This window comes from Nuphar pumila, chromosome 6, assembly GCF_984573655.1.
Source record: "Nuphar pumila chromosome 6, dmNupPumi1.hap1.1, whole genome shotgun sequence".
NCBI lineage: Eukaryota > Viridiplantae > Streptophyta > Magnoliopsida > Nymphaeales > Nymphaeaceae > Nuphar > Nuphar pumila.
The window spans coordinates 36,237,994-36,265,704 of NC_143254.1; the positions used below are offsets into that span (position 1 = coordinate 36,237,994).

Below are 27,711 nucleotides of genomic sequence, written 5' to 3' on the forward strand. Positions count from 1 at the left end.
GAAAATTGGCAATTCTCTAGAGCACTCATGAATCCAGGAAAGCATAAGGCTCTAAATGTGCCAACATGAAATCCATACAATCAAACTTTTGGAAACCTATGTATGATTGAAAACTCCATTAACAATATAAGGAGCTAAGTTCAAGGTAAGTCCACTTAGCACCTTAGTTAATTTTGGTTTTCTTTCAAATAATGGGGGTTCAAGTCATGCAGACACTCTCACTGATGCATAAGTTTCGATGCAAGCCAAATATATTTTAAAACTAGTGGGGAATTGTTAGGAAAGTTTTAAAATTGGTGATTTCTTTCCACCAAAGTGCTTTAAAAGGTTTAGTCCCATATCTAAGAGAAATTAGTTTTTCTAGTGTTTAAATATAGGCTTTGTTCTCTATTCTTTACTTTGGTAAGCCTTGAGTCTTTGGGTGGCTTGCGGACGTTGCTGCGCATCGTGCAGCAACCGACGCGCCGTTCGCGTGCACGCTCGTGTGTGCGCAAGGGCGCTTGAGGCGCAATGTGGCGTTTTGATGGCGTACTTTGCACTTTGCACGCTCGCAGCGGTGTGATGTGCAAATGTCCGTTTTGACTTTTCAATTTTGAGTTATCTGGTCGTTTGAAAGGCTTTAAGTTGCATGTATATCGAGTTAATGTTGCATTGTGACTGTTGGACGGTTTTGAAGGCCTTTGATTGACAGTCAAAGGTGGGTGACTGTTCAGGTATCTTTTCGTCCTATTTTCAAACTGTCAGATTTATGGTCATTAATCTCATTTATCGCAAAATGTTTTGGCCTCTCTAAAAGTCTATAAATATATTCTATTTTTATCTTTTGAAAACACAAGAATTTTCTGACTCTCCAATCTTCTTTTTCCTTCTTCTCGATTTGGCTTGCTGAGTACAAGTGTGGTCGAGATCATCTGTCCTTGCGAAGCAGTGTCTCTCTTGAGGTTCAAGCCTAGTTGTATCCTGGGAACTCAGTCGCAACAAATCCCTTTTCGCTTCTTCGGACTTCCCGGAGTGGGGCGATTGAAGTTCTAAAGATAGCGATCTTAAGAACATGTCTCTAGGCTTGAGATCTCTTTTCTGAAATCCATTTTTCACTAGGTTGGACTAACAAAACACACAAAAATATTAAATAAAAATATAACTAATATAAAAAACCAAAAAATTTATTTTTACATTGATAATATCGCAATAAAAAACTCGATAGTTTCAGCCTAAGTGATGTTTTGAAAAGTATCCTCTTTTTTCGGCATTATGTCGGCCTTTGAAAATCTAGCAACAAGTCAGTGACCCCACCCGAGGTTTACCTCAGCAGTGGGGTGTGCGTCCATTAAGCAGTCGGGTTCTCCGTGAGGGTTCCTCCTCATCAAAAGAAAAAGAAAAAAAATCTAGCAACAAAATCGTGATATTTTTCAAATATGCCGATATTTATGACTCTGGCTATATCAATAATTTAACCAGAACATTCACAAAGAAAAGATATATGTACGTACTTGGGGCCTCCAACCTTGCAGTGGAATGCTGCAGGGAGGAAGTGGACCCAACTTGACCTGTTCCCATCACAACCAATGACAAATATCAATGCTAAGAAAAGAACTCTTCAACTCAAAGGCAAAGGCGGATTGTGGTACTTACCATTGAGGCCCCAAGTGTCGGAACTAGCATTTGCTGCTGCTACCATGCAATTCTAGCAGACCCAGTTAAGGCATCATGTATTTTATGGGCACCCTTTGCTGAACTGCAGATGCCCCACAACCCTTCTTGGTTAAACATGCCAGTTGGTTGAGTTTTGCAACTTTGCATGGCCCATATATTGCTGACCTATAAAGTAGAGATTCTTAAGAAAGAGATAAGCATTTCTGTGGCAGCCATGAAGTCGTACCACTAAGTCATTTTCTTTCTTCCTTCCCGACACCATAAAACAGCCAAGAACCCATTGTTTAGGAACCTCACAAGCCTCTCTGGAACAGACCTACCTTCCCTTTGGTGTCTAAGGGAGAGAGAAGCCATGATCAACAACAGTGAGGATGAGGAAGATATCATACAATGGTTTGAGGAGGTTACCAGGGATGCCCAGATGGTGCAGACCAGCACTCTTGGCCAAATACTACGACAGAATTTAGGAACGGAGTACCTCAAGAAATATCTGGGGCACATTCAGTTGGAGGAGGTGGATGATCATCACTTGGAGTCATGTTTTACTTCCTTGGTACCTTTTTCCTCCCATGCAGATTATGAGCCTTACATCCAAAGGATTGGAGATGGAGACACATCCCCCATCCTTACTCAAGAGCGCATCACAACCCTTTCATTAAGGTCATCTCTCTCTCTCTCTCTCTCTCTCTCTCTCTCTCTCTATATATATATATATATATATATATATATATATATATATATATATATATATATATATATATATATATATATATATATATACACGCAAAAAGAAGTGGACTATTTGAAAAGTTTGGTTATTTACCGTGGTTCGTATGGATGGCCAGAAATGATGCTACTTTTTTTGGATGTTCCGTTCAACCTTAACCGCTTGACTCATAGGGTCTCTGCCTCCAACCGATCCTCATCTAGATGTCTGTGGTCTTTGATGAGTTCTCTCTCTCTCTCTATATATATATATATAATATGTGATACATTGGCTAAAGTTTTATTGGGTAATATTTGCAGTTCAGGAACAACAGAAGGGAGACCCAAATATTTGCCCTTTACTAGACATAGTGCTCAATCTACTGTTCATATGTTTAGGTTGGCAGCAGCATATAGATCAAGGTTTGAACTAAACCAAACATCTTCCTTTTTTTATTTCGGTTTTTAAAAATAAAGTTTTTTTTTTCTACTATAGATGGATTTTATGTTTTTTTTACATATTTATGGATGATGCTTGAAGTAATTGAGAGAGCTTTTGTTTTTCTTGTTGGTTGGTACAGGGTTTTTCCAATTAAGGCTGACGGGAGGATTTTGGAATTCATATATAGTGGTAAACGGTTTAAAACAAGTGGGGGACTGAAGGCGGGAACAGCAACAACTCACTACTTTGAGAGTGCAGAGTTCCAGATAAAGCAGAAAAAAACAAAGGCATTCACATGCAGCCCTGTTGAGGTCATCTCCAGCTCAGATCACAAGGAATTCACATACTGCCATCTCCTGCTAGGCCTCTTCTTTTCAGAAAAGGTGGAGTTTGTCACATCCACATTTGCCTACACCATCGTTGAGGCATTCAGGGAATTTGAGCAGCTGTGGGAAGAAATATGCAGAGACATAAGGGAGGGTGGCCTAAGCCCAAGAATCACATCACCCATCATGAGAAAGGCAGTTCTGGAGTTGATCTCCCCAAACCCACATCTGGCATCAACCATAGAGAAGAAATGCATGGAGTCGAGGGATTGGTATGGGGTGATTCCAAAACTTTGGCCTAACGCCAAGTACATTTACTCCATCATGACAGGCTCCATGCTCCCTTACTTGAATAAGCTAAGGCATTATTCTGGTCACCTACCTTTGGTTAGTGCAGATTATGGGGCAACAGAGTGCTGGATTGGTGTGAATGTAGACCCTGCTGCTCCTCCTGAGCTTGTCTCCTTCACTGCAGTCCCCACATTTGCTTACTTTGAGTTCCTGCCTCTCCACAGACATAAGGGTGAAAATGCTGCTGCAGTGGATGAATTCATTGAAACCCAGCCACTAAGAATATCTCAAGTGGAACTTGGTGAAGAATATGAAGTTGTGGTCACCACATTCACAGGTAAGAAGGACCCCATACTTGGTTAGAAACTAGAAAAAGAGACTGTGCCATAGCGAACACATTATCCACAAGCCACACTTGTTCCATATTTTACTTGACAAAAAGACAACCAATAAGGTCCATGGGCACCAAGGACGGGTCACCATCCTCAACATTTAAACGCACGTTTAATTTGGTCAGGTTGGTCAGCTGTTTTTAGCAAATTAGCAATGGGACACGCATTGTTTTCAGGTCCTGGCTGGTAATCTGTCCATGGTGCCTTTTCATTTGAATCTTGTGAAAGTTGGTCACAAAGCGACCAACAATCGCAGTTTCTACTTTCTCAAGCTTCTACTTTCTCACCTGTGACAAAAACAAGCATGCCCTTAGTGACAAATTCTAGGGCCTAATCTTAAGAGCTGCTATTGATTCACTTGGCTTCAAAGCACACTGAACTCGAATTTGATCTCCCTTACCTCACAACCCTACAACAAAAGGGTTATTTAGTGGCAGTTCCAACTGCTGCTAAAAACCTTATGAATTGCGCAGGTAAAGACCCCATGAATTGCCACTATTGGTCAAGTGTTGATTCTGTCGAATTCCACTCAAAAATGTTTTCGCTATTGACATTTGCTGGTTTCACAGATATCTTTCTGATTTGATTCTTGATGCTTACTGCCCTCTTAAATAATCTATTCTTATGGCTCTCTATTGTCTGCCTATTATTTTTTAGCTTTTTTTTATTCCTAATGATGAGGAACCCTCGCTGAGAACTGGGTCACTTATTGGGCTTGCCTCCTGCAAGGTAAATCCTGGGTGGGGTCAGTGACACCCAAGCCCTTACAGAGCGCACCAGTTAAATTCACCCACATACCTGGTGGGAGTCAACCTGGGACCAAGGGATCAGCACCTTCTCCTTAGCCCCAATGCCACTCGGATGACCCAGGCGGGGGTGTATAATCCTTTTTCTTAAGTGCTCATTCTATCCGAGCTTTAAATTTACTGTTTCTATTTAGATGGTTATTGACAATCCATTGTCTTGAGGAAGCAGATCAGGTCATGCTGAACATGAGCGTTTTTAACTTTTTGCTCATGCCAACATCGTGGCCATCCGATTTGCATTTTAAAAAGCTCAAAAGTCAACAAAACCACGTGGCATTCATCCAAAATGCAAACAGACGGCCACGATGTCGGCATGAGCAAAAAAGCTCATGTTCAGCATGACCTGATCTGCTTCCTTGTCTTGATGTATGTTCCTACCCTTTAACAATGCATCTTTATCTTACATCCCTTGGTACTACTCAGAAAGGGAAGCAGATCAGGTCATGCTGAACATAAGCGTTTTTGCTCATGCCGACATCATGGCCGTCTGTTTGCATTTTGGATGAATGCCACGTAGTTTTGTTGACTTTTTAGCTTTTTAAAATGCAAATGGGATGGCCACGATGTCGGCATGAGCAAAAACGCTCATGTTCAGCATGACCTGATCTACTTCCCTCAGAAAGAGGTGTGCTGGTGGACATTGTACTGTGCTCCACAGTGCAATATCGATCTTTCTCCAGCTTTTAGAATCCCATTTTGGTCACTTAAAAACTGTTCAATTTCAGTAGAATATTTCTGCCTTACAGTGCATGCATATAATATATAGCAGTATTAGAATATGACAACTTAGCTGAGGGACCTTGGATTACAAATCACATCAAGGGACAGCCACATTTATATTTATTGCCCATATGTCAGCCTTCAGAATCAATGTTGTGGACCATAGGCAGAACCAAATCCGAATAAGTACAAGGTCCTTTTTTTTCCTTTCTAGTGATCCTAATATTTGGATTAATATGAGATGGGTCTAGAAATAAATAAGTTCCTCTTAATCTGTCCATCCTTGCCGACTGCTTTAAACAGGCAAATCCATGTAGTGGCCCTCATTTTTCCTTGAATTTTTTTGGACTGAACGAATGGGCCATGCAGTTCATGGTCCTGATTCTGTCACGTGGCTCTACCAAATCAAAGGATTTGTGGGACCAAGTTATGTAAGGATGACAGAGACTAGTGGTAGTCCCGAACTAACTGATGTAACCCTTCTTCAAAAGGAGGCTCTATGTTGACATTGATTATGTTCGAGTCAGGTAGAGATAAAAGAGAATCCAAATATCACACCCCAACTGTCTAATCCGTTCTCCTTCAGCAACATAAATTGGCCATTGCATGGATCTGTTTTTCAGTAATCAAATTCTTGGTTGTCAATATATATATATATATATATATATATATATATATATATATATATATATATATATATATGTTAAATTATACATGTTTTATCTACTAAGAAACATGCTTTGGAAAGCTAGCTCCTTGTCATCATAAAAAGTTTGTGAAATATGGGGTCTAAATTTTTAATTTATTGAAAACCTATTAAAACATTGTAATCTCAGATCTAAAACATGTTTTGGACTAGATAAAGTATGGAAATCGCAACTGTAGGGGGTCAATCCATTAAATATTCGACAAAGTACTAGAAAATCGATGGAATTTTCTTCTGTTGTGTTTCTTCTGTTTTACAAATTCTTTACATAAAGATGTTAACAACAAAATTATATATATTATTTTAATTATGTCATCATTTATTTAATAAAATTCAGATGGTCAGCCACCTCCAGAAATTAATTAAAAATTGACCACCAGTGATTTGCTGCCACGTGCGAAGGCACCACCAGTAGTTCTGCATTGGTTTCATTGCCTTCCACAATACCTTTGTTTCTACTGTTCAACCAATTGGGCAATCTTTTCTTGGTTGCCTTCAAAATTTCAAATCAAGCAACCAATCCCATGTGGCTGTCAAGGAAAGCATTTTTTCATCAAAATATCTGCCTTTCGCAACTGCCTGAAACAAACAGCCCCATGGGAAAATGCTGGGCCCACGTGCTGGCCATTTGCAGTGCAGGGAGCCCCGCGTTTTCCCACAGGGCTTCTCATTTCCAATGAAACGACTTCCCCACCAGGAGGAATGACTTCTATGTCACATTGAGTAGCTGACTTCAATATTACACTGAGTATTACCCATTCATTTCTTCTTTTTTCAGTTTATACCCCAAGAAACCGCACCTGGCAGGAAGGTCTGCTCGCACTGGCTCAGCCTGCCAAACACTCCGAAGCTAAGACCCATCCATGTCCACGGGACTTGTGCTGGGCATGGACTTGGGCAGAGGGGATGTGCCCATGTCAATTGAACCTTGACCACCCGTATAGCGGTCAAGGCCTCAACGCACGGAACCAACCCCCTTTGGGGCTTACCAGTTCATTACTTGATATGCGTATGTGGCTGCTCTCTCTCTCTCTCTCTCTCTCTCTCTCTCTCTCTCTCTCTCTCTCTCTCTCTCTCTCTCTCTCTCTCTCAGGGCTCTACAGGTACAGACTAGGAGACGTGCTGCAGGTATCAGGCTTCCACAATGGATCCCCTAAACTGAGCTTTGTCTGCAGAAGGAATCTGACTCTCACGGTCAACATTGACAAGAACACAGAGAGGGACCTTCAGTTGGTTGTGGCAAAGGGGTGCCAACTACTGAATGAGACCAGCGTCGAGCTCGTCGACTTCACCAGCACGGCCAACCTCTCGGTGTCGCCGGGGCGGTATATAATCTACTGGGAGCTCAGCCATGGTGCTGCTGACACAGGGCTCCTGACTGAGTGCTGCAAGAGGATGGATGAGTCCTTTGTGGATCCTGGCTATGTGATATCCCGGAAGGTACACTCTATAGGGCCGCTTGAGCTGTGCATTGTGGAAAAGGGCACGTTTAGGAAGATCCTTGACCACTTTGTGAAGGATGGTGTCTCTTTGAGCCAGTTCAAGACTCCTAGGTGCACCAAAAATCAGTTTTTTGTTCAGATCCTTGAGAGCTGTATCGTGGATAGGTTTTGCAGCACGGCTTACAGTTGAAACAAACGTGTAGCTGTATTACACATGTTGATCCCATTTCCTATTCCTTTATGTTATGTACCAGTTGTTAATGGGCTCAAAATTACATTTTTGAAACCAAGTTCTTTGGAAAAATAACTTATTTTATTGCCTAGTTGTTTGACAGTATATAAACAAAAAAATTTAGTTACATATTGATCATTTTTTAAAAACTTCTTGAGTTTAAAATGAGGAGAGTTAACTTATAGGGTATTAGGGCTTGTTTGAAATCCATGGTAGCTAAGAAAGCACTTGGATGTGTGAATTTCATAGTTGCCTATTCAAATACTAGTTTCCAAACACATGAAAATATGGTATTTTCCTTTTTTGAGAGGCTAAAAGCTCAGAAAAAAAAAACAAAAAATAGAAAACAGAAAATAGAAAAAATTAGATTTTCAAAAATAAAATATCAAAATAACAAAAAAAAAGATTTTCTAAAATGAAATATCAAAAATACATAAAATAAAAAAAATAAAACAAAAAAACAGAAAAAAAATAGATTTTTAGAAATGAAATATCAAAAAACACTACAAGAAAAACGTTATTTAGCGACGAAAATAATCCATTGCAAAGTTGTGACGGATTAGCGAAAGAAAACTATATGTCCCTAAAATTGCAATTAGTTACGAAATTTGCGACGAAACAATTTCGTCGCAAACGCCGTCGTAAATTTGCGATGGATTAGCGACGAAAAAATTTCGTCTCACACTCCATCACAACTTCGCGACGGATAAGCGACACCATTTTTTCGTCGCTTCTCCATCGCAAATTTGTGATAATGTTTGCAACAGAATTTTTCTATCGCTAATTTGTCGCTAAATTTCTCGTAAAACCCTAATGCGAGGCCCTTTCTTTTCTCTTTCTGTTTCATCCTGTCGCCCATCGTTCGACGCTCGTTGCCCTCTCCTTCACCTCCTCCTTCTTCCCTCACTCCATCTCTCTCTATCGTGTGCCGTCGTTGACGACCCCCACGCACTCTCCCTCTCGTCGCCTTTCCCGACCCGCCGTCATCGGTGAGCATCGTATTGACACGACAGAGCTCTCACCCTCACCGTCGTCGGCTGCATTCCCAAACAACCTGACTTGTTGACAGTGTCTCATGGAGCGACATGGTCCGGACACGACGGGGCTCTCACCCTCTCTGGCGCCCCCTTTTAGGTGACTTTGGTCCAGTCTATCGCTCAAGACGCTTCTACAGACTACAGTTCGGAAGGCGAAGCCTACCGATTCTCAAGCTGGGCTATTCCCGGTTCGCTCACCGTTACTAGAGGAATCCTTGTAAGTTTCTTTTCCTCCACTTATTGATATGCTTAAACTTAGCAGGTGGCCATACCTGACTTGGGGTCGCTAAGCTGAGATGAGAAATCGCCTTTACAGTTCCAGAAAACTTCTGACGCTTCATGCGAGCTATGGCAATCCACCGCACACAGAGTGCACGGCTATGGTAATCTATCGCTTGTCTCACCGCATCGTGTCGTGAGCCAATATTTTAACCAACGACACACCCATAAAAAAGGCATCGCATACCAATCTTCCATTTGTATATTTGTGCTTGCAGGTGCGTAGCTGAGCTAATTGCATGATGCATAGTGCTAAGCATTGCATGTGGCTAAAAATGCCATGCAAAAAGAAAGAAAAAAAATGCAAAGGCAAAAGCATGCAAATCGGGTAAATATCTATAGTGAGTAAGTGATGCAGGCGCATCATAGGTTATTTACTTTCTTAGATGCAACATTTTTTTGTTCACACACTCACTTAGTTATGGATATCTAGGACTGCTTTGTTGGAGTTTGAAGATCATGCTGAGCATGATTTGAATGTATGAAAATAGAAGTGTTCTTATTTTTGGAGTTCAGATTTCATGCCAGTCATGGTAGTAGTTAGCGGGATATTGAAGTGTGTTTGCTACCGGTACATTTTGACATTGTTGTGGTATGAATGAGTGATTGTATTGTGATGTTTGATGTGATTTTATCCATGCTTGCATGAAGTTATTTTCAATTTGATTACGCCTTCCATGTGAAATTGTATCATGAAAACATGTTTCAAATAAATGTATTGTGTTATGAATGTGATTTCATCATTCTAAATATCCTTGTGATGAGTGTAAATATGATGTGATGGTTTTGCACATGAAAATATTAAGTTATCAATGCATGCATCATAGCTAATGTGTTTCATATTTAATTTTTTGTTATAGTCATGTGTACTAACTTTCTGAAATTATTTGTAGGCTTCAAATTGCTTCGCGACTGCGAAGAAGGAGGAGGATGCGAAGCGGGTGTGGCAAAAGCTGACTGACAGTCGATTTACAAACATGCTGTAGAATATGAAGACTGCAGCAATAAAAACATCTGGTGGGATAGATGATCCACTGTAGTGGAAGGGGCATGGTCCTCCTACTATCTGGTCAGATTATTGGGATGCAATGTGCGACAAGTGGGCGGGCCATGAATTTTGAAACTGCTCAGCAAAGGCTGTACAAAACCGAGTGAAGATGCCTGATGTTCATCTACACACAGGTGGATATAGGACTTTTGGGAGCCACCATAAGAAAATGGTAACTCATCAATATATATATTGTCAAATTTATAAGTATTGTTGCATACTTTTTAATTATTTTTTTTAGCATTTAACCTCACAGAAAACAGAAAAAGGAGGCATTGTGTCTTACAAAGACGTGTTTGTTGAAACACATAAACGTAAGAGCACTGGAGAGTTCATATTAGAGAAGGTGAGAGCGACAACGGTATGCATTTATTGTATTAATAAATATTGTAATAGACAAGTTACCATGAACATTGTAATTGTTAATTATTAATCCATATTGTAATCATTACTTTGTAGGAGTCATGCGAGCAACAGATGGTAGAGCGATATGGCGATGACTTCACTCAGCATCTGCTTTTTTATCCTGCAGCACGGGTGACTGCAACCAGTGAACCAAAAAAAAGTCGTGTGTTCGGGTTTGGGAGTAATATGAACACCACACTAGTTGTGGCCTGCTCTAGCCAGGGCTCTCAGAGTTCTCCCACCAGCATCAACTCTCAGCGTCCGATTGACCCTGTTAATTCTTAGGATAGTGTACGGCGACTTGTTAAGGATACAATGCGTGACTTTTTACATGAAGTCATTTCCCACATTGTTTGTAATGAGTTGTGCAACTTTTTTTGGGACAGGAGAACTTCGTCTGCAGGTGCCCGTCAGGTATGAAAGTTTCATATCATTTGTTTCATGTCGTTAGATTTCAAGCTAGCCTATGCATGATTTTATCACATATGGGCATGATTTCATCAGTATGAAAGTTTTTTTACTGCCTTATAACACATATATGCATGATTGAATCACTATGAAAGTTTTTTTACAACCTTAGAACACATATATAAGCATGATTTCATCAATATAAAATTGTTTGATTGCCTTATAACGCATATTTGCATGATTGAATCACTATGAAAGTTTTTGATAATCTTATAACGCATATAAGCATGATTTCATCACTATGAAAGTTTTTTGACTGCCTTATAACACATATATGCATGATTGAATCACTATAAAAGTTTTTTGACAACCTTAGAACACATATATAAGCATGATTTCATCACTATGAAATTGTTTGACTATCTTATAACACATATATGCATGATTGAATCACTATGAAAGTTTTTTGACAACCTTAGAACACATATAAGCATGATTTCATCACTATGAAAGTTTTTTTACTGCCTTATAACACATATATGCATGATTGTGATACATAACACATTTATTTGACAGTCTTATAAACCATATATACATGCTTGAATCACTATGACATTTTTTTGACAACCTTAGAACACATATCTGCATGATTGAATCACTATGAATTTTTTTGTCAGCCTTAGAACACATATATGAATTCTGTTAATGTCATTCAATGTATTGCTAGTCTATGTGTCATTCATCTATGTTACTTTGATTGCCTTAGATTAGGTGCATTGCATATAATTTATTTCATTATATTTTGTTTATCAATACTAACCTTTTGGTTCTCTTGTAGGATGCTAGAGATAATCAGTGTAGAGGAGCTGATGGAGGCATGGATGAAGGAGCTGATCGAGACAATGAAGAGGATGATGCTCTGAATCTTGGCAATGATTAGATTCATATGTTGAATTTGTTGCACCTTCTTGTTGTTTCAAACGAAACTCTTTGTATATGTTTACTTTTAAATAATTAGAACTTGGCGAGGATTATAGTGGATCGATAAATTTTTTCCCCTTGTAACTTGTGTTAAATTTGTTTCACCTGCTTTGTATATGTATTTTTTATGTGTACTTTATTTTTTATACACAGGATATATAAATTGTATAACGAGAAATTTTTTCTCGACATTTATATTTCAAAATTTTTTTTTTTTTATTTTTACGATGGATTAGCGATGGATATTATCCGTTGTTAATTAGTATCGACCTTCAATTTAGCGATGAATTAGAGACAAATATTTATCCATCACAAAACTGAATTGGTCGATGTTTTGTGATGGATTGCAATCCATCGCAATTCCATCGCTACAATAGTGATAGAATTAGCGACAGATGTGTATCTGTCGCAAAACCAAATCTCTGCGGATTAGCGACGGCCTCGCGACAGATAATGGCATTCGTTAATCCATTGCAAATTAACGATGAAAGTAGCGACAGATATGTTCTGTCGCTAATTAGCGACTAGAAAATTGTGATGAAAGTTATCCTTCGCTAAATTGTTCAGCGACGGATTACGTTTGTCGTTAATTCGCAGATTTCTTGTAGTGAAAAACATAAAACAAAAATACAACAAAAAATATCCAATTGTCGCGAGGCCAAAATCATCGTCACCAAAAGTCACATTCTAATATTAATGAAAAAAAACAATATCAAGCAACATGCCTCAAGATACTCACCATCTGTTAGAAAAATCTGATTCTCTCAAGAAGCATTTGAAAATTCGCTTCCAAATTGAACCCAAATAGACTTAACCAAGAACACATACCCACTGGCATAGGAAACACTCAACGACGAAATTAATTTCCCTTTTTCTATGTGATTGCAACTTGAGCAAGCAATTTTAGATGCAATTGGTGACAAACACGATGGTCGGTCCGAAACCACCAGCGACTTGGGTTTATGCCTTAGAAGACTGACAAGTGGTAGAAAGAGAAAACCTCAATTCATTGAAGAGGGAAAGAACGAGAATGGCAACGACGACAAATCTAGAGCTCACCGACTACCACCAAGAGAAGCAGCTAAAGCCCCACCAATGATCACCAAGAAGTTGATATCTTGAGGAGAGGGAGATGTGAGTTAATTAAGGGTTAGTGGGAAGAGAGGAAGAATGAGAATGGCAATGGTGACAAATCTGGAGCTCACCAACTACAACCAAGAGAAGCAACTAAAGCCCCACCAATGATACCACCGCCACCACCACGATCACCAAGAGGATGATATCTTGAGGGGAGGAAGAGGTGAGTTAATTAGGGGGGTGGTGGAGGGAGAGACAAACAGCGAGGGCGATCTGAGCCTCGCGACCACAGAACGAAAGGAAAGGGAGTTAATATAGTAGGTGGGGAGGGCGTTGGAGGCAGCCAAGCATACTGTCGGGAGTGGAGTCGGCATGGGATTTGCCAACTACCACCTCCCGATGGTGGTAGTCGAATCGTGGAACCGGCGTCGGGAAATGCCATGCCAGTTCCACAAATTTCAACTTTTCCCTCCACCCCAAACGAAAAAAAAAGAAGGGCCCTCACTTTTAAATAAACTTTGAACATTAAATATTAATTATTAATTATTAATTATTAATTTAGATTTGGATTTGACTTTGGCTTTGGATTTAGATTCAGTTCAGTCTCGATCTACCTATCTTTTTGGACAATTTTATACTAGTCACAGATTTTTTGTGACCATCCTTGTTATATGCAATTTTCTTTTGCAACCTTCCTCATTATTTGTGACCTTCCTTACTATTTGTGATGCACCTTATTATTTGCAAGATCTGCAAAAAAAAAATTAAAATTCTAATCAATATAAAGAAAACTTATTTAAATGACAATATTGGCGACTTGGTGTTTATTTTTCTAATTAGGATTTATTAGCATTTATTAATATTTATTGGTTAAATACTAAGCATTTATTCACTAATTATAATTAATTAGTAATTTATTATTAATTGACAAGCATTTGATGTAAATTATGCTTAAGGTATTAAGTAAATTATTACATTTGATTTATAAATGTAATTGTTTTTTAATCTAACCTAAGGTAAAATTGGTTAACATATACTAAATAAAATATGTATATTCTTTTGGGTTTGGATCCACATTGGTTTGGATTGGACCCAACCGAAGTGAGACCAAACCAGTTTGAGTTCCAAGGATGAAACTATGAGATTTTTTAAAATTAGGAGGGATGATAATGAGGTCCACTTGATGGAGACACCCCATCTCATCTTTTTTGAAGCCCACTATATCATATGTGGCCCATGCTTGCTTTCAAGACAAACCCAAAATAGCCTCTTTTACGTTTCTTTCTTCTTTTGTTTAACCTTTCCATTTTTGTGAAAAATATGAAAGAGGTTTTGAAAATAAGAGAAAGGGACTGAGGGTCAACCCTCCATCTCCCTTTATTCTCTCTCAGCCATCCATCTCCTTCATCCCGAGCCATCACATTTTAAAAACACGTCCTTTGAGAAGGGGGATTCCCATTCTCATATTTTTTGCTAAGGGGTTTTCTCTTTTGTCTTCTCTCTTCTCCTTCCTCTATCTCCCTACCTATTGTTCTTAAGGAAACCACACCTTTAACAAATATAGTGTAAAGAATGGTGCATTTAAACTCTTATCTACATAGATTTGAAGGGGTTTTTTAATGTTTTTGTTCTTGCAAGGTAAGATCATATACCATCATAAAGATTTCTTCATCTAGAATACTTTTTACCAGCATGTAGTTCATACTATGTTTAGTTTACTTACAAACATTCTTGTTACCTTTTTCAGGCTGCATGTGTATTATTGTCATTCACAATCTGTTGTGATACTAAATGTTGTTGTGCCATTCAGTTTATTTTTCAGCATGTTATTCTTAATCCTACTGCATTTTCTTTTTTACGGGATGTGGTTCTTAAATCATGCTAGTTCTTGCTGCAATTTCTTTCAAAAACGTGACATAGATCAATTTGAAATGTGTGCAGTGGTTTTTAAAGGTCTGCAATGTTTGAAATTTTTGTTCGGAAGCTTGGTTCAACAATTGCTTTTTTATCGGATTGTGTTCCTCAAAAAAATTCACAGTTTTTGATGTTTTGTCTTATCAAGGAGTCAACTCTTGCAGAACAGGAGTCGACCCCTCGTGTGGATAATATGGTTGTTAATTTAATAATAGAATTTATGTGAGCCAGGTTGAACTGGTTGAGAGATCATGTACGAGCTCGGGTCTGATAAGAACCCATGGGGTGCTCAAGGAAACAACATCCTTCAAATAATACATGCATACATCTACACTTTTGACTTGTTATGCTCGCCTTCATCGATAAAGTGCTCATATGGGATAAAGACGCTAGAGCCATATAGAATGAGTTCGAGTGCATATAACAGCATCATGACATAACTATTGCCATAGAAGGGTACTTGGGCTACTAAATTCTGATTTGCCTCATGGATCGAGGTACATGAAATGATAAATCAGTTAATTAAAAAAATAAGATTTTGCATTCACACATGAATGTTAGTTATTCTCTAATGTTGAGATACATGTTTGCTAATTGCATTGACGTTGAGATACATGTTTGCTACTACATTAATGTTGAGATGCATGTTTGCTAATTGCATTGATATTAAGATACATGGTTATTATTTACATTAATGTTGAGATACATGTTTGTTATGTATTTTACATTAATTATATCATGATTATGTCAAATTATTGAATTGTGATATCATGATTATGATGAATGTTCTAGAATTGTGCAATCTTTATGTCTGTAGTATTATCTTACCTGCTCGAAAGTGTTTGACCTCGTTTTATGGGGATACAGGTGATGAATGATTTACAGTGTGGTAGCGTAATAAAGGGGCAAAGCTAGTGGACCATATTTCTATCTTTCTAACGATCCTAGGATATTATCTTAGTTAGACTGAGACAATTTTTGACTCATATGTATGAACATGTTTTATTTAGTTGATTAATGTTGCATCATGATTTAAGTTGGTATGATAATGCTTTTATTTTAATTCTTGTAGAGTTAGATTCTCGATGGAATCTTTAGTATACGGACTTGGATCCAAGTCTGAATAGGAATTGGATCCAGTCTAGTTGAGTATTGTTAGTTCTATAACCCGTGCAGGGTTGTCCAATTCAAAAACCAAAATTATTTTTGTTGCATATTGATCATCTCATTCGAGTTAGATTGTATTTAAAAAAAAAAAAACAGTTGAAAATTTTTACTAATTTCGAGTTGAAATTTTTTGGGCATTACATTATTAGTTGTTACTTTCCTTTATAAGTTGTGACCTTTCTTTGAACTTTAAATATTAAATATTAATTTGAATTTGATTTTAGATTTGGATTAAGATTCAGATTCAGTTTAGTTTGATTTGGTCTGGTCCCGGTCTGGGTCTTGGACTTGATCTAACTTTAACATATCTTTTTGGATAATTGTGTACCTTGTAAAACGATTTGTTACTTACCAAGATAGTCAAAGATTTTTTGCGACCTTCCTTTTTATGTGTTTTTCCTTTGCAACATTCCTCATTATTTGAGACCTTCCTTATTATATGTGATTTTCTTTTGCGACCTTATTAATTGTGATCTTCATTTGTGTTGCCCCTTATTATTAGTTGCAACCTTTATTCGAGTTGCAACTTTCCTTTGCAACATTTCTTGGAGTTGCGACATTTTTAGGAGGGAATACCTAACCTTCTGTTGGCCTCAATGTGTAAACACGTTGGGATGGTTAGTGACACATGGCATTCATGTTAGGGCTATGGCCACCCATGATGAGTGAATTATTTTGCACTTGGTCTAACACCCCCAAATGTTTTTATGGTCTAAAAGAAGGTGGAGTTTCCAATAAGCAAGGCTGAGTGAGTTTCTTTTCCCTTGTATTTTTCTTTTTCCCCTAGTTTCTCTTCAAGATATCATGGTGACTTGTTTACCCAATGACAGGGTGGTTAGTATTGCACGAGAAGGTACAGTCTTGGTTGTATCCCAAAAGTGAAGTTGTTGCCATTAGGAAATTTCTAACACGATTCATATTCAAAACTTTCTTCACGTACTAGTCTTATCTAAAACTTCATAAAAATTAGTAGTCTTCACTTTGGTACCTTGCTGCAACCTAACTGTGTAGATTTTTGGTAAAAAATGCAGCCACCATCAAACATTGCAAGCTGAAATGGCAAAGCTGTAACATTGCAGCCGGAGATTTTAAGTTGTTGGGGCCCATGCTAGCCCTTTCATGGTTTTCAAAATGGAACTTGGATGGTTATAAAGGTGCTGCTTAACGTGATATTCTCAGCATTCTCTCTTTCACAGTGAAAGTTAAAAAGGGCGAGTTACTGGCGATGAAATTCCGAAAAGATTTTCAAAAATGTTTGTTTGTTTTTAACATGTTCTTTAGAAATTTCTTGGTTAAACAAGTAGATTTAAAAAGTTAACTGAAGAAAAAAAAGATTAAGACTTGAAAAAAAATGTGTGCAAAATATAATAAACAGTACGCAAGTGTACAATAAAATCGAGATATTTTTCACATTTAAACAATAAGATCATGGTATTTTCAAAATATGTTACGTAATTAACATTTTTAACTTTTAAGAATATATCATCCTTGCGAGATCTAAAGAGATCTTGTGATATGTGTCACTGTCCCGTACATTTTTCCTACATGAAAATCTTAATTGGCATCGTAAGAAACGTGACCAAGTTCATGAAACCCAGATTTGGCGCGTTTGAATTGTACGTGCATGGGGGCTTGTTAATTAATAAACCCAACACGTGCTTTTAATATAAGAAAACGCCCAAGTTCGTGAACTTGGTCACATTTCAAGTAGTGGCAAGCAAGTTGCAGCCCTGAAAGTAACTCTTCATTGGGTAGATAACGACCAAATAACAAAAAAAAAAAATCTATGACCACATATTTCATTGGGGTGTAAGGATTTGAATGAGTGTGCCTTTATTATATATGCATGGGGGGCTGGTGGATAAACCCAACAGGTTTAACGCACTGAGTTGGTGAACTTGGTCACGTTCCAAATGATGCCAAGAAAAAATACTCTTTTAAGATGAATAGGGGAAGGTATATGGCCAGGGGCGTAGCTAGGATTCATGTGAGGGGGGGGGGGGGGGGGGCAAACAGGGGTGTAGAAAGAAAAATGTATTTGTGTGATAGTCGGGGGTTCGGGGGCAGCACCCCCGAAAAAAAAAAATTTTGAGATAAAATAAAAAATGGCTACAATTATTAATAAAAATCTATTTCATATGGACAAATCAAACTATTTGCTGCAGTCAGGGCTGGGCTAAAAATTGGATAAAAATCTATTTCATATGAAATCAGGGCAGGGCTAGGACTGGGCTTTTAAAAAAAAAAAAATAACTGTTTGGGGAGGCAGGACTGGGCTACAGCCCAGTCCTGCCCCCCCCCCTAGCTACGCCCCTGTATATGGCCAAATAACAATAAAAGCCTTGGTTACAATTGGGCCCCGGCCCACACATAAGGCTAGGTGGGTCGGCTTAAGGGGTTCAAGTTGAAGGACATCACCAGTTTCATACTCAGAATTTTGTCGCTTACTGTAGGGGTTCATTTTATTTTTATTTTTGGAGATAATCCAAGGAAGCCCCCTCCCCCAATCGCACATTGATTGGCCTCAGATTGGTAAAACCCTTGAGGTTCTCCCTCCCACCGACGAGTATCTAATCAACGGCTAGATGGTTCTGCTGGATGACTAGGATTGAATATAGGATGGAATCCATCTTATTTTAAATGATGTCATATATAATCAATGGTAATGATAGGGTGCTCCAGGAGTACCTACTCCCACCTAATAGAAGCTTTAGATTGTCAAATTTCTAACTTTTTAAGTTGATCTGACCCTATAAATATGATCTATAAGCATTATTTAGTAGAAAACAAGTTTTGGATCATGTGTTATATGTGTTATATAGCATATATGTATGTTTTTTAAGACCTTTAAAAAATCAATGGCTCACAATGTATCCAAATTTCATGACCTAAAAAATCCTTCTTTTATGTCCAACCAAACATGATCCAAAGCATGATTTTTATGAAATAAACTATGTTGAGTACATCTATAAGGTTTAATTGAGAAGATACAACCTACAACCATGATTTATAGTATGTGGTACTCCTGGAGCACCATAGCATTAAATGTGAGAGAAGGAAGAATGCCTTTTGTGTAAGAATTTGGTGCAGATGCCCATTCTGGGGTTACCCTAATAAGATGATACAACAATCAGATGCAGCTTACACCTTTCATTTAAAGATTATAAATGATAAATGCCCATTGTGGGATTACCCTTGCATGGGGGCTGGTGGATAAACCCAACACGTTTAACACACTGAGTTCGTGAACTTGGTCCCCTTTCCAAATGATGCCAAGAAAATACGGTTTGCAGTTGAATAGGGGAAAGTATATGGCCAAATAACAATAAAAGGCTTGGTCACAATTGGGCCCCACACATGGCTAGGTGGGTCGGCTTAAGGGGTTCAAGTTGAAGGACATCACGAGTTTCATACTCACGATTTTGTTGCTTGGGGTTTCTATTTTTTTTTTTTTTTTTTGAGATAATCCAAGGAACCCCCATCACCAATCGCACATTGATTGGCCTCAGATTGGTAAAACCCTTGAGGTTCTCCCTCCCACCGACGAGTATCTACATTCATTCTTAGCCATCCAATCAACGGCTAGATCATTCTGCTGGATGGTTAGGATTGAATGTAGGATGAAACCCATTTCAGTTGAATAGGGGAAAGTATATGGCCAAATAACAATAAAAGGCTTGGTCACAATTGGGCCCCACACATGGCTAGGTGGGTCGGCTTAAGGGCTTCAAGTTGAAGGACATCACGAGTTTCATACTTAGGAATTTCTCGCGCTTACTGTAGGGGTTTCTTTTTTTTAGATAGTCGCGCACCCCCCTCCCCAATCACCAATAGCTCAGATTGGTAAAACTCTTGTGGTTCTCCCTCCCACCGAAGAGTATCTACATTCATTCTTAGCCATCCAATCAATGGCTAGATCTTTCAGCCAGATGGTTAGGATTGAATGTAGGATGGAACCCATTTCAGTTGAATAGGGAAAAGTATATGGCCAAATAGCAAAATACTCAGGATTTTGTCGCTTACTGTAGGGTTTTTTTTTTTTTTTTTGGGGGGGGGGGGGGAGAGATAATCCAAGGAACCCCCCACCCCCCAATCACCAATAGCACATTGATTGGCCTCATTGGTACTTGAGGTTCTCCCTCCCACTGAGGAGTATCTACATTCAATCTTAGTCATCCAATCAACGGCTAGATGGTTCTGCTCGATGGCTAGGATTGAATGTAGGATGGAACCCATCCTATTTCAAATAATGGGATCCGTGTTCGAGGAGTACACCCAGCTTCGATCGAATATATGGTAAGGAACACCACCCATAGGTTTCAAACTATGTCCGATGGGCAAAAGAGAGTACTCATGAAGTTTTACACTGCAGACAATGCAACAAGGCCACGATCAACATGGGACATCTCAGCCCATAACAGGACATCTGAACCATAATGGTGGTTTATACTCATTATAAAAAAAAAAATCAAGAAGAAACTTTGATCACATACTTTTTTACAAGTACAACAAATTAAGCAGGTGAGTCATTATAAGACACTAATTCTTATTGAGGGAGGATCAGGTGCAATGTGATTCCACACTTTTAGTGTGCTGCTTCACCTGATCACCCACCATCTTTGAGATAAAGCCTGTCAGCTGTGGAGCCGAACAGAAGATAATGGGTGATTAGGTGCAGCAGCACAGAAGTATACAATCACATTGCACCTGTTCTCAATTCTTTCTTGTTGCACCAAAATGGTATGGTTGTATGTATAACTGGTAGGGGTCTGCCTAACCCCACTCTGTCCAAAAAAATCTTTCTTATTGCACATGATGGATATGAGATTTAGTTAACCCCATCCAAGTGTTAAACCAGGTTAACTTTTATTGCACATACATAGCAATCAACAAAATTGTTTTTTCTTGTATCACCTGTTGCAGTGTAAATTTTTTTGCACATATTTTGTTTTTTTTAATTTATAACCCGAAGAAACCACACTCGGCACTAAGACATGGTGATGGTGGCTCATCTTGCCAAACCTACGGTCACTGTGCCAGCTGCGTAAAACTCCGAGGTTAAGATCCCTGCCCCTGGGGCCTATGCTACATATGTAGTTAGGATTGTGCACATATGTGCAATTTCACCTCTACAGGATTTACCAATTTAAACTGTGAACCAGGAAAATCTTGAGAAAAGTTAGCAAAACTCTGTTTAAAACATGTTCATTTCAATAAAACTTTGAGAATGAAAAAAACAACTGAAACTTCTTTTCCAAAAAATAGGCAAAAAGTGCATTCTTCTGAGCTAAGTGTTTAAAACATGAAAATTTATATTTTGGCAAAATACTTTTAAAAAAACTCAATTATAGATCCAATTGGATCGGATCTTGGGTTCAGATCATAATGATTCTTGAATGTGATTCTCATTGCCTCTATATCCCAACTTGTTTTTCATAGAAAAATCTCATATATATGTTTGTTTTTTTAACCCGTTTTATAAAATTAAAACCAAATTTTGTGACTCATTTCTTATGTCTTTTTTTATCAATTGTCCTTTTTAATGTGAGAATGTATGCAGTAATTAATGAATTTTTGGCGTTTCACATATTGCTAACTATTGCGACCTTGTTATTCACCTGACATGGGACAACAATGGTTCAAAACCTACGGGGGATGTCCTCTGCTGCAAGTTCAAAGCTGGGTATGCTCCTTGATGAGCAGGAGGGACCTCAAGAATTTTACCAACTGGAGGCTTGCTAATTTGTGGTTCGTGAATGGGCTTTTCCCTTGGCCGAGGGAAAAAAGAAAAAAGAAAAGACCTAAGATACTGTGTCCTTTCAGCTTCAAATGAGTAAACCTCTACCATTTGATGCAAATTGTCGTGCTTCTTATAATCGTAAACTGACATTGCAAGAATCTGAGAGCATATTTGCAATTAGTTCTTAATGATACCATATATAATCAATGGTAATGATAGGGTGCTCCCGGAGTACCTACTCCCACCTAATAGACCAGTATTTTGTCTATGTATTCCATGAACCTCACAAAATTCAATAAACTCATTTGAAAGATATTCACCACCTCTATCAGATCTAAAAGGCTTTATTTTGTAATTATGAAAGTTTTAAACCTTTGCTTTAAAAATCTTAAATTTTTTAAATGATTCGTCTTTTGTTTTTATGAGATAGACGTAAGCATATTTTGTGAAATCGTTAATAAAAGTTATAAAATAAATGTTACTCCCACAAGTTAGAGTATTTTTTAAATCGCATACATCACTATGTATTAAATCTAATAATTTAGAAGTTCTTTCGATACTCTGAAATATCTTTCTCGCAAACTTTGCTTTAATACAAACATTACATTTTCTAAGATGTTCAATTTTGCATTTAGGAATAAGTCCTAAGTTACCCATGCTTCTTAAAGATTTATAATTTACATATCCTAATCTAGCATATCATAAATCATATAAGTAAAGCATATAAAAGAAGAAGAATCAACTTTATTACCCAAATTTACTTTGAACAACCCATTGGTAGCATAACCTTTACCTACAAACTTGTGGTTCTTCGACAATAATATTGTTGAATTCCATTACAACTTTGAAACCAAGAGTTGTAAGCAGATACATATATACAATATTTTTTGTGACAATAAGTACGTGATACACATTTTGGAGGGTTAAACATTCGCAAAGGTGAAGTGAAGTTTCACACTTCTTTTTTCATGAACTTTAGCTTCATGTTTATCTCTCATATATATCATATGGTCTTCTCTCACGGTTTTGTATGTTTTGAACATACTTCTATCATTGCATGAGAGGATCGTTGATTCAGAATTCATGTATCATCATTTATCTGAATTAATCATGAATATCTCACTAACTACAACCACCAGGTCGTCATCGGGTTTACTAGCTTTATTGCCTTAGAATTTCTTTCTATGTCGGCATTCTCTCACATAGTTATCCGATTTTCCACAAGTATAGTAAGAAACCGTTTTTTCTCTTTTTAGCATCAAATTTAGAATTCTTGTTCTTGCTCTTAAGTCCAAGTTTGAACCTTAGTTTGTGTTCAACCATATTTACCTTAGCACGGGCTTCTTTCATATCATATTTCTTATCTTGAGATCGAGCTTTCTCCTCGATTCTAAGATGTTAAAGAAGTTTTTCTAAGGTAAACTCTTAATTCTTATATTTCAATTCATTTTGATAATCTTTCCAAGATGAAAACAATCTCCCAATAATTACAGCCACCTGGAATCATTCATCAATGTTCATACCCTCAGACTTGATCTGATTACTCAAGATCTGCATCTCATAGACTTGAGGTAGCAGTGACTTATCATCGAAGAATTTGAAATTCATATACTTGTTAACAAAAAACTTACGATTTCCTGCATTCTTCATTTTATACTTGCTTTTAAGGGCTTTTCATAAATTCTTTGCAGTACTGACTTATGAGTAGAGGTCGAATAAGGTGTCAGAGAGTGCATTCAGTATGTGTCCATGACACACGAAGTTATCATGTTTTCACTTTAGTATCCTGTGATTTTCAGCAATGGTTTTGTCCTTCCATTCTTCTGCATAGTCTTCTGTGAGCACGTACACCACTTTTGCAATCGTGAAAAAAATGAACACCTTGTGTTGCAATCATTTGAAATTTGTGCCATCAAACTAGGACAACTTATGCAGCTCCTGGTTTCTAACCTTCACATTTGCCATTTGCAGAATTATCACTTAAAAATTATTGAAAATTATACCTTATTTAGTGGGTCAAGCAACTAAGATTGAACGAGTGAGCTCGGAGGCATGCGTAAATGTGTTGTCTTTCAAGCGATAATTGCCCCACTTAAGATCAAGTCCTTGGTGCAATGGGTATTCGTGCAACTACGCTCCCAGAATACAACCAAGTTTTTTCCTTCTCACGAATGATTGAACCACAACCTATACTGGGTGAGCCCAACAACCACTACATGAACCACCTTTAACAGCCACTTGACTTGACTAGGTTTAATCAGATATAAATCATGGGTTTGAATATGGATTCTAACAATAACTAGGTCCAGATTCAAACCACATCTGGATATGGGTTTGAACAACAACCGGATCTGGATCCTAAATAAAGATTCAAACTATAACGAATCTAGATCCCAGATAGAGATCCAAACTATAGCCAAATTTAGATCCTAACCACAACTGAATCTGCATCCGAAGCAGGGTTGGATCTGGGCTAACCAGATCTGAATCTCTACATGAATTTTGGTCTAACCTAAGAGAGAGAGAGACATCAAAATGAGAGAGAGAGGAGAGCAAAGCTCGAGATAGAGATAGAGAGGAGAGAATAGTGAGGGATGAGAAATGAGGAGGAGCTGGGTTTATATAGACCTCAAACCCCCATTAAAGGGTCTTTAAGCAAAAAACATCTAGCCATTATGGCTATTCATGAATGCCCAAAACAGCTAGTCTAAGGAGAGAGCTAAAACTAAACTAAAACAACCCTGAAAGGTCCAAGGTCAACCTTGATTGAGTCAAAAGTCAACAAGTCCAAGGATAAGGGTGATGGATCTTGAAACGTTTGGGTCTTAATGGCCATGCAAGTCGGTTTGGATAATATCTGACCTGATCCAAAAGAGATAAAGCATAACATTATGGCTTGGTCAACGAACATATATGGACTTGGGATCAAAACCGCCCAAGTGCCAAAAAGGTTAAAGCCTAGCCAGACCAGACTAGACCATATTGAGCCAGGTCGTGTCCATGTCTAAATCTGCAAACTGAAACTCAAACCCAAATTCAAATATAAATATATATTATTTGTAATTCAAGATCAAAAATGCCCTCTATGGCACAATCCTCCTATATAAGGACAAAGAAATTTCCTACAACTTTCAATATGGGACTAAACTTCAGTAGGAAACACTACACCCACATACATAGAAAAAATTGAAAAAAATAGAACCTAAAGTTAGGTAGTTTGGAGCAAAAATCCAACAGTTTCCAAATCCCCCAATTGAAACTCACAACAGGTGGGTTGTTTTGACCAAATCTAACCCCATGAATGTGTTCAATACGGTCCAACCAAATAGTCAGAATCAATCCTTGAATTGCATTTTTTGACATAAAAATACAATTTTTGTTAGAGTTGAAATTCAGTAAATTGTACTTCGTTGATTTTTAAACCCTGGGAAATCCAATGTACACATTAGAAGCTACTAAGCCAAATGTGATGTGAGGGGAAAAATATTAGAAATTTTCACTTGGGGTCGGAACCCATGAGAGTATCAAACATTATCCCATCTACACACCCAGAAGCATAAAGCACAGCTTATAACCTACTTATTTTTGAAAAAAAAAATCAGATCATTTGACCCATCGAGCAAGGTAATCAGACTATATCAAATCAAAACCTGGCAAGGACCTGACTTAATTCATTTAAAAGCTATTTTATTTTTCTTGTTTTTTGTAATCAGGTAATCAAGCTGACCAATAAATATATGGCTGATTTTATGCTTGGTTTTATCAGGTCTGGAACAAAAAGAAAAGAAAAAAGAGCACTGGCCCTGACACCCATTGGTGCTTGGAGGGCTTCTAATGCAAAGAATCTCTCCACAGTAAGTGGGAGCAAAACATTGATAACCTAATGATAATAAGTCCACAAATGACATATCAACATGAGATTTTTATGATTATAATCAATAAAACAATATTACCAAATATAGCACGTCAATTGGTGTAATGCAATTCCCACCTGTACATTTTTGTTAAACCTTTCCCCATTGGACCCTCTGGCATTCTATGTACAAACATATGCAGATTTACAAATTCTATAAAGAGAAAATGCCAACTTACCTAACCTTCCCAATGTTACCATTACCTGTCATGTATCTGATCTTTTTTATGTCAATGCCAATCTCAAAACTGTGAAACCGGTTAATATGTACTAGCAGGACTGAAAAACTTGAGTGCTTGGCCAATCCGTTTCAATAATCTAGAAGGTAGCCACTGCAATATGACTTTGGGAGATGGCGAACACCATAGTATGGCCAAGCATAAAATAATGCTTCTTAATCTTTAGGCCATAAACAAATAGTTCAAATCTTCCTCAGTAAGCCGAGTTTGTCTGCTACCTGTTTCATATTCTCCAAACGCAGATGCAACCATCATTCTTTTCTTTTCCTGGTAATTTAGCAAGAGAGCATGCTTAACTACATAGCATAAAAAAAGTGCATATGCAATGAGTGCATATAACACCTGGACAAGGGGTGAGGAAGTAAATTAATTGTGTGCAAAATGATGAAGACAGTAACACAATCATATTCACCCAAGAGGTACTCAGAAAATAAATAATAAATGCAGGTGTCATATCAGAAATTGGAGAACGAAAAAAAATAAAGGAAAGCAGCAAGCAAAGTTCCTGAATGACAAACTACACAACCACTGAAACTTTGGCATGCCAACAACATTGCAGAACCCTTGGAACTACATCAAATCATGTGATGGTTTATAAAGTCTCGTGTGTAATCTTTTAATACCAAAAGTACAATGAAATTATAAGCATGGGTAATCAGCTGAAACTTTATCTGCTACTGCCTCAAAGAATTATGGACAATAAGATCCACGCTTCTGATAATCAGGAATGACATTATACCTGCCAGGGAGCAAAACTAACACTTGTACCTTCCATGCAGGTCTGGAGCACTATTTCAAACAAAAAAATTTGATGTTCTGGACCTGGTACAAAAGGGGACAAGTACTGCTCTGAAGGTCCATGAAAGTAAAATGGTACAGAAGATAAAAATTTGAATTAATGACACATATCCTTCTCTGAATTGAGCATGAATGACCATGACATCACATACCTTCTCTTAACCAGCCATATGAGACAACACTCTGAAATGCAGATGATGGAACTTTTATGAATCATCAAATGTTGGAAGGGACAACAAAGAAGTCCCACGTGCAAAACATGATCCAAATGGCTGATATTGCATGAAGAATTTAACCAATATGGCTGACATTGCATGAAGAATTTAACCAATAAACATACTGCCCATTTCTCATTTGAGCTCACAAGACCATAAAGTATCAATGATTTCCCATGACATCAATCACAGAACAAGCAGGAAATAGAATTTTAAAACACAAGATTTGAACCCCAATACCTGAAGGGCTAATATGCGGTCTTCAACCGTGCCTTTGACAGTCAACCGAGTAACAGAAACAGGTCGAGTTTGACCAATTCTATGTGCTCTATCAATAGCCTGATCTTCAGTAGTAGGATTCCACCAGAGATCCAGAAGAAGAACATGACAAGCAGCAACCATATTGAGACCAAGACTCGCAGCCTTCAGTGACATAATCATAACTGAAACCTATAAAAGACCATGTAACTATGAGAACTACATTTAGTTAATGTGGGGAATGTGTGCTACTACTCATCACACACACACACACACACAAAGGTAAAGTTCATTTTTGCTACTTCTGAGTGTACCATACTATCTAGTAGAAAGTCAAAGTTGCAGGCATTATTGACTCATCAGACACTGTAGACATGCTCACCAATGGTTTGATTACTAAAAATTATTTTTGAATCGAATTGAATTGATGTGAAAATCATTTTATAAAATTTCGACGTGCTGCATTGATTTGTAGATTCTTTTGAAAACTCATACAAGCATCAAAACCCCTTAATCC

At 37.9% G+C, this 27,711-nt stretch overlaps 2 protein-coding genes across 9 annotated transcripts in view; one reads left to right on the forward strand and one right to left on the reverse strand.

Annotated features, from left to right (window-relative positions):
* Positions 1-1,800: 1,800 nt before the first annotated feature.
* LOC149834636 (indole-3-acetic acid-amido synthetase GH3.10-like) lies at positions 1,801-7,804 on the forward strand. Of its 4 annotated transcripts, XM_090010224.1 has the most exons (5): positions 1,802-2,313; positions 2,680-2,781; positions 2,940-3,754; positions 6,820-7,050; positions 7,217-7,317. In XM_090010224.1, exons 1-5 carry the CDS (start codon positions 2,006-2,008, stop codon positions 7,225-7,227), a joined length of 1,467 nt encoding a protein of 488 aa, XP_089866350.1. In that variant the 5' UTR covers positions 1,802-2,005; the 3' UTR covers positions 7,228-7,317. The 4 variants fall into 4 exon arrangements, with proteins under 4 accessions (XP_089866348.1, XP_089866350.1, XP_089866347.1 ...); XM_090010221.1 differs by having other exon boundaries at positions 1,803-2,313; positions 6,820-7,804; XM_090010223.1 differs by lacking the exon at positions 6,820-7,050 and having other exon boundaries at positions 1,804-2,313; positions 7,135-7,804.
* A 17,869-nt stretch (positions 7,805-25,673) lies between these two features.
* The window catches only part of LOC149834637 (helicase-like transcription factor CHR28), a 32,391-nt gene continuing 30,353 nt past the window's right edge, over positions 25,674-27,711 (reverse strand). For 2 of the 5 annotated variants that reach the window (XR_016432796.1, XR_016432795.1), the window contains 4 exons: positions 27,177-27,386; positions 26,874-27,025; positions 26,663-26,745; positions 26,096-26,190 (listed from right to left, as the gene is read on the reverse strand). Coding sequence is in view for 3 of the 5 variants with exons in the window: in XM_090011509.1 (XP_089867635.1) it covers positions 26,086-26,190; positions 27,177-27,386 (315 nt within the window). In the remaining 2 variants the exon portion in view is untranslated. Of the gene's footprint in view, positions 26,191-26,662; positions 26,746-26,873; positions 27,026-27,176; positions 27,387-27,711 lie in introns of all 5 variants that reach the window. The other 3 variants (XM_090011509.1, XM_090011511.1, XM_090011510.1) reach the window with 2 other exon arrangements.

Excerpts from the sequence above, each read along its gene's own strand:
- LOC149834636 (XM_090010221.1), top strand. The coding sequence starts at position 2,006 with ATGATCAACAACAGTGAGGATGAGGAAGATATCATACAATGGTTTGAG. Across the intron at positions 2,782-2,939 it reads GCAGCAGCATATAGATCAAG|GGTTTTTCCAATTAAGGCTG; the intron begins GTTTGAACTAAA and ends TGGTTGGTACAG. Across the intron at positions 3,755-6,819 it reads TGTGGTCACCACATTCACAG|TTTATACCCCAAGAAACCGC; the intron begins GTAAGAAGGACC and ends TTCTTTTTTCAG.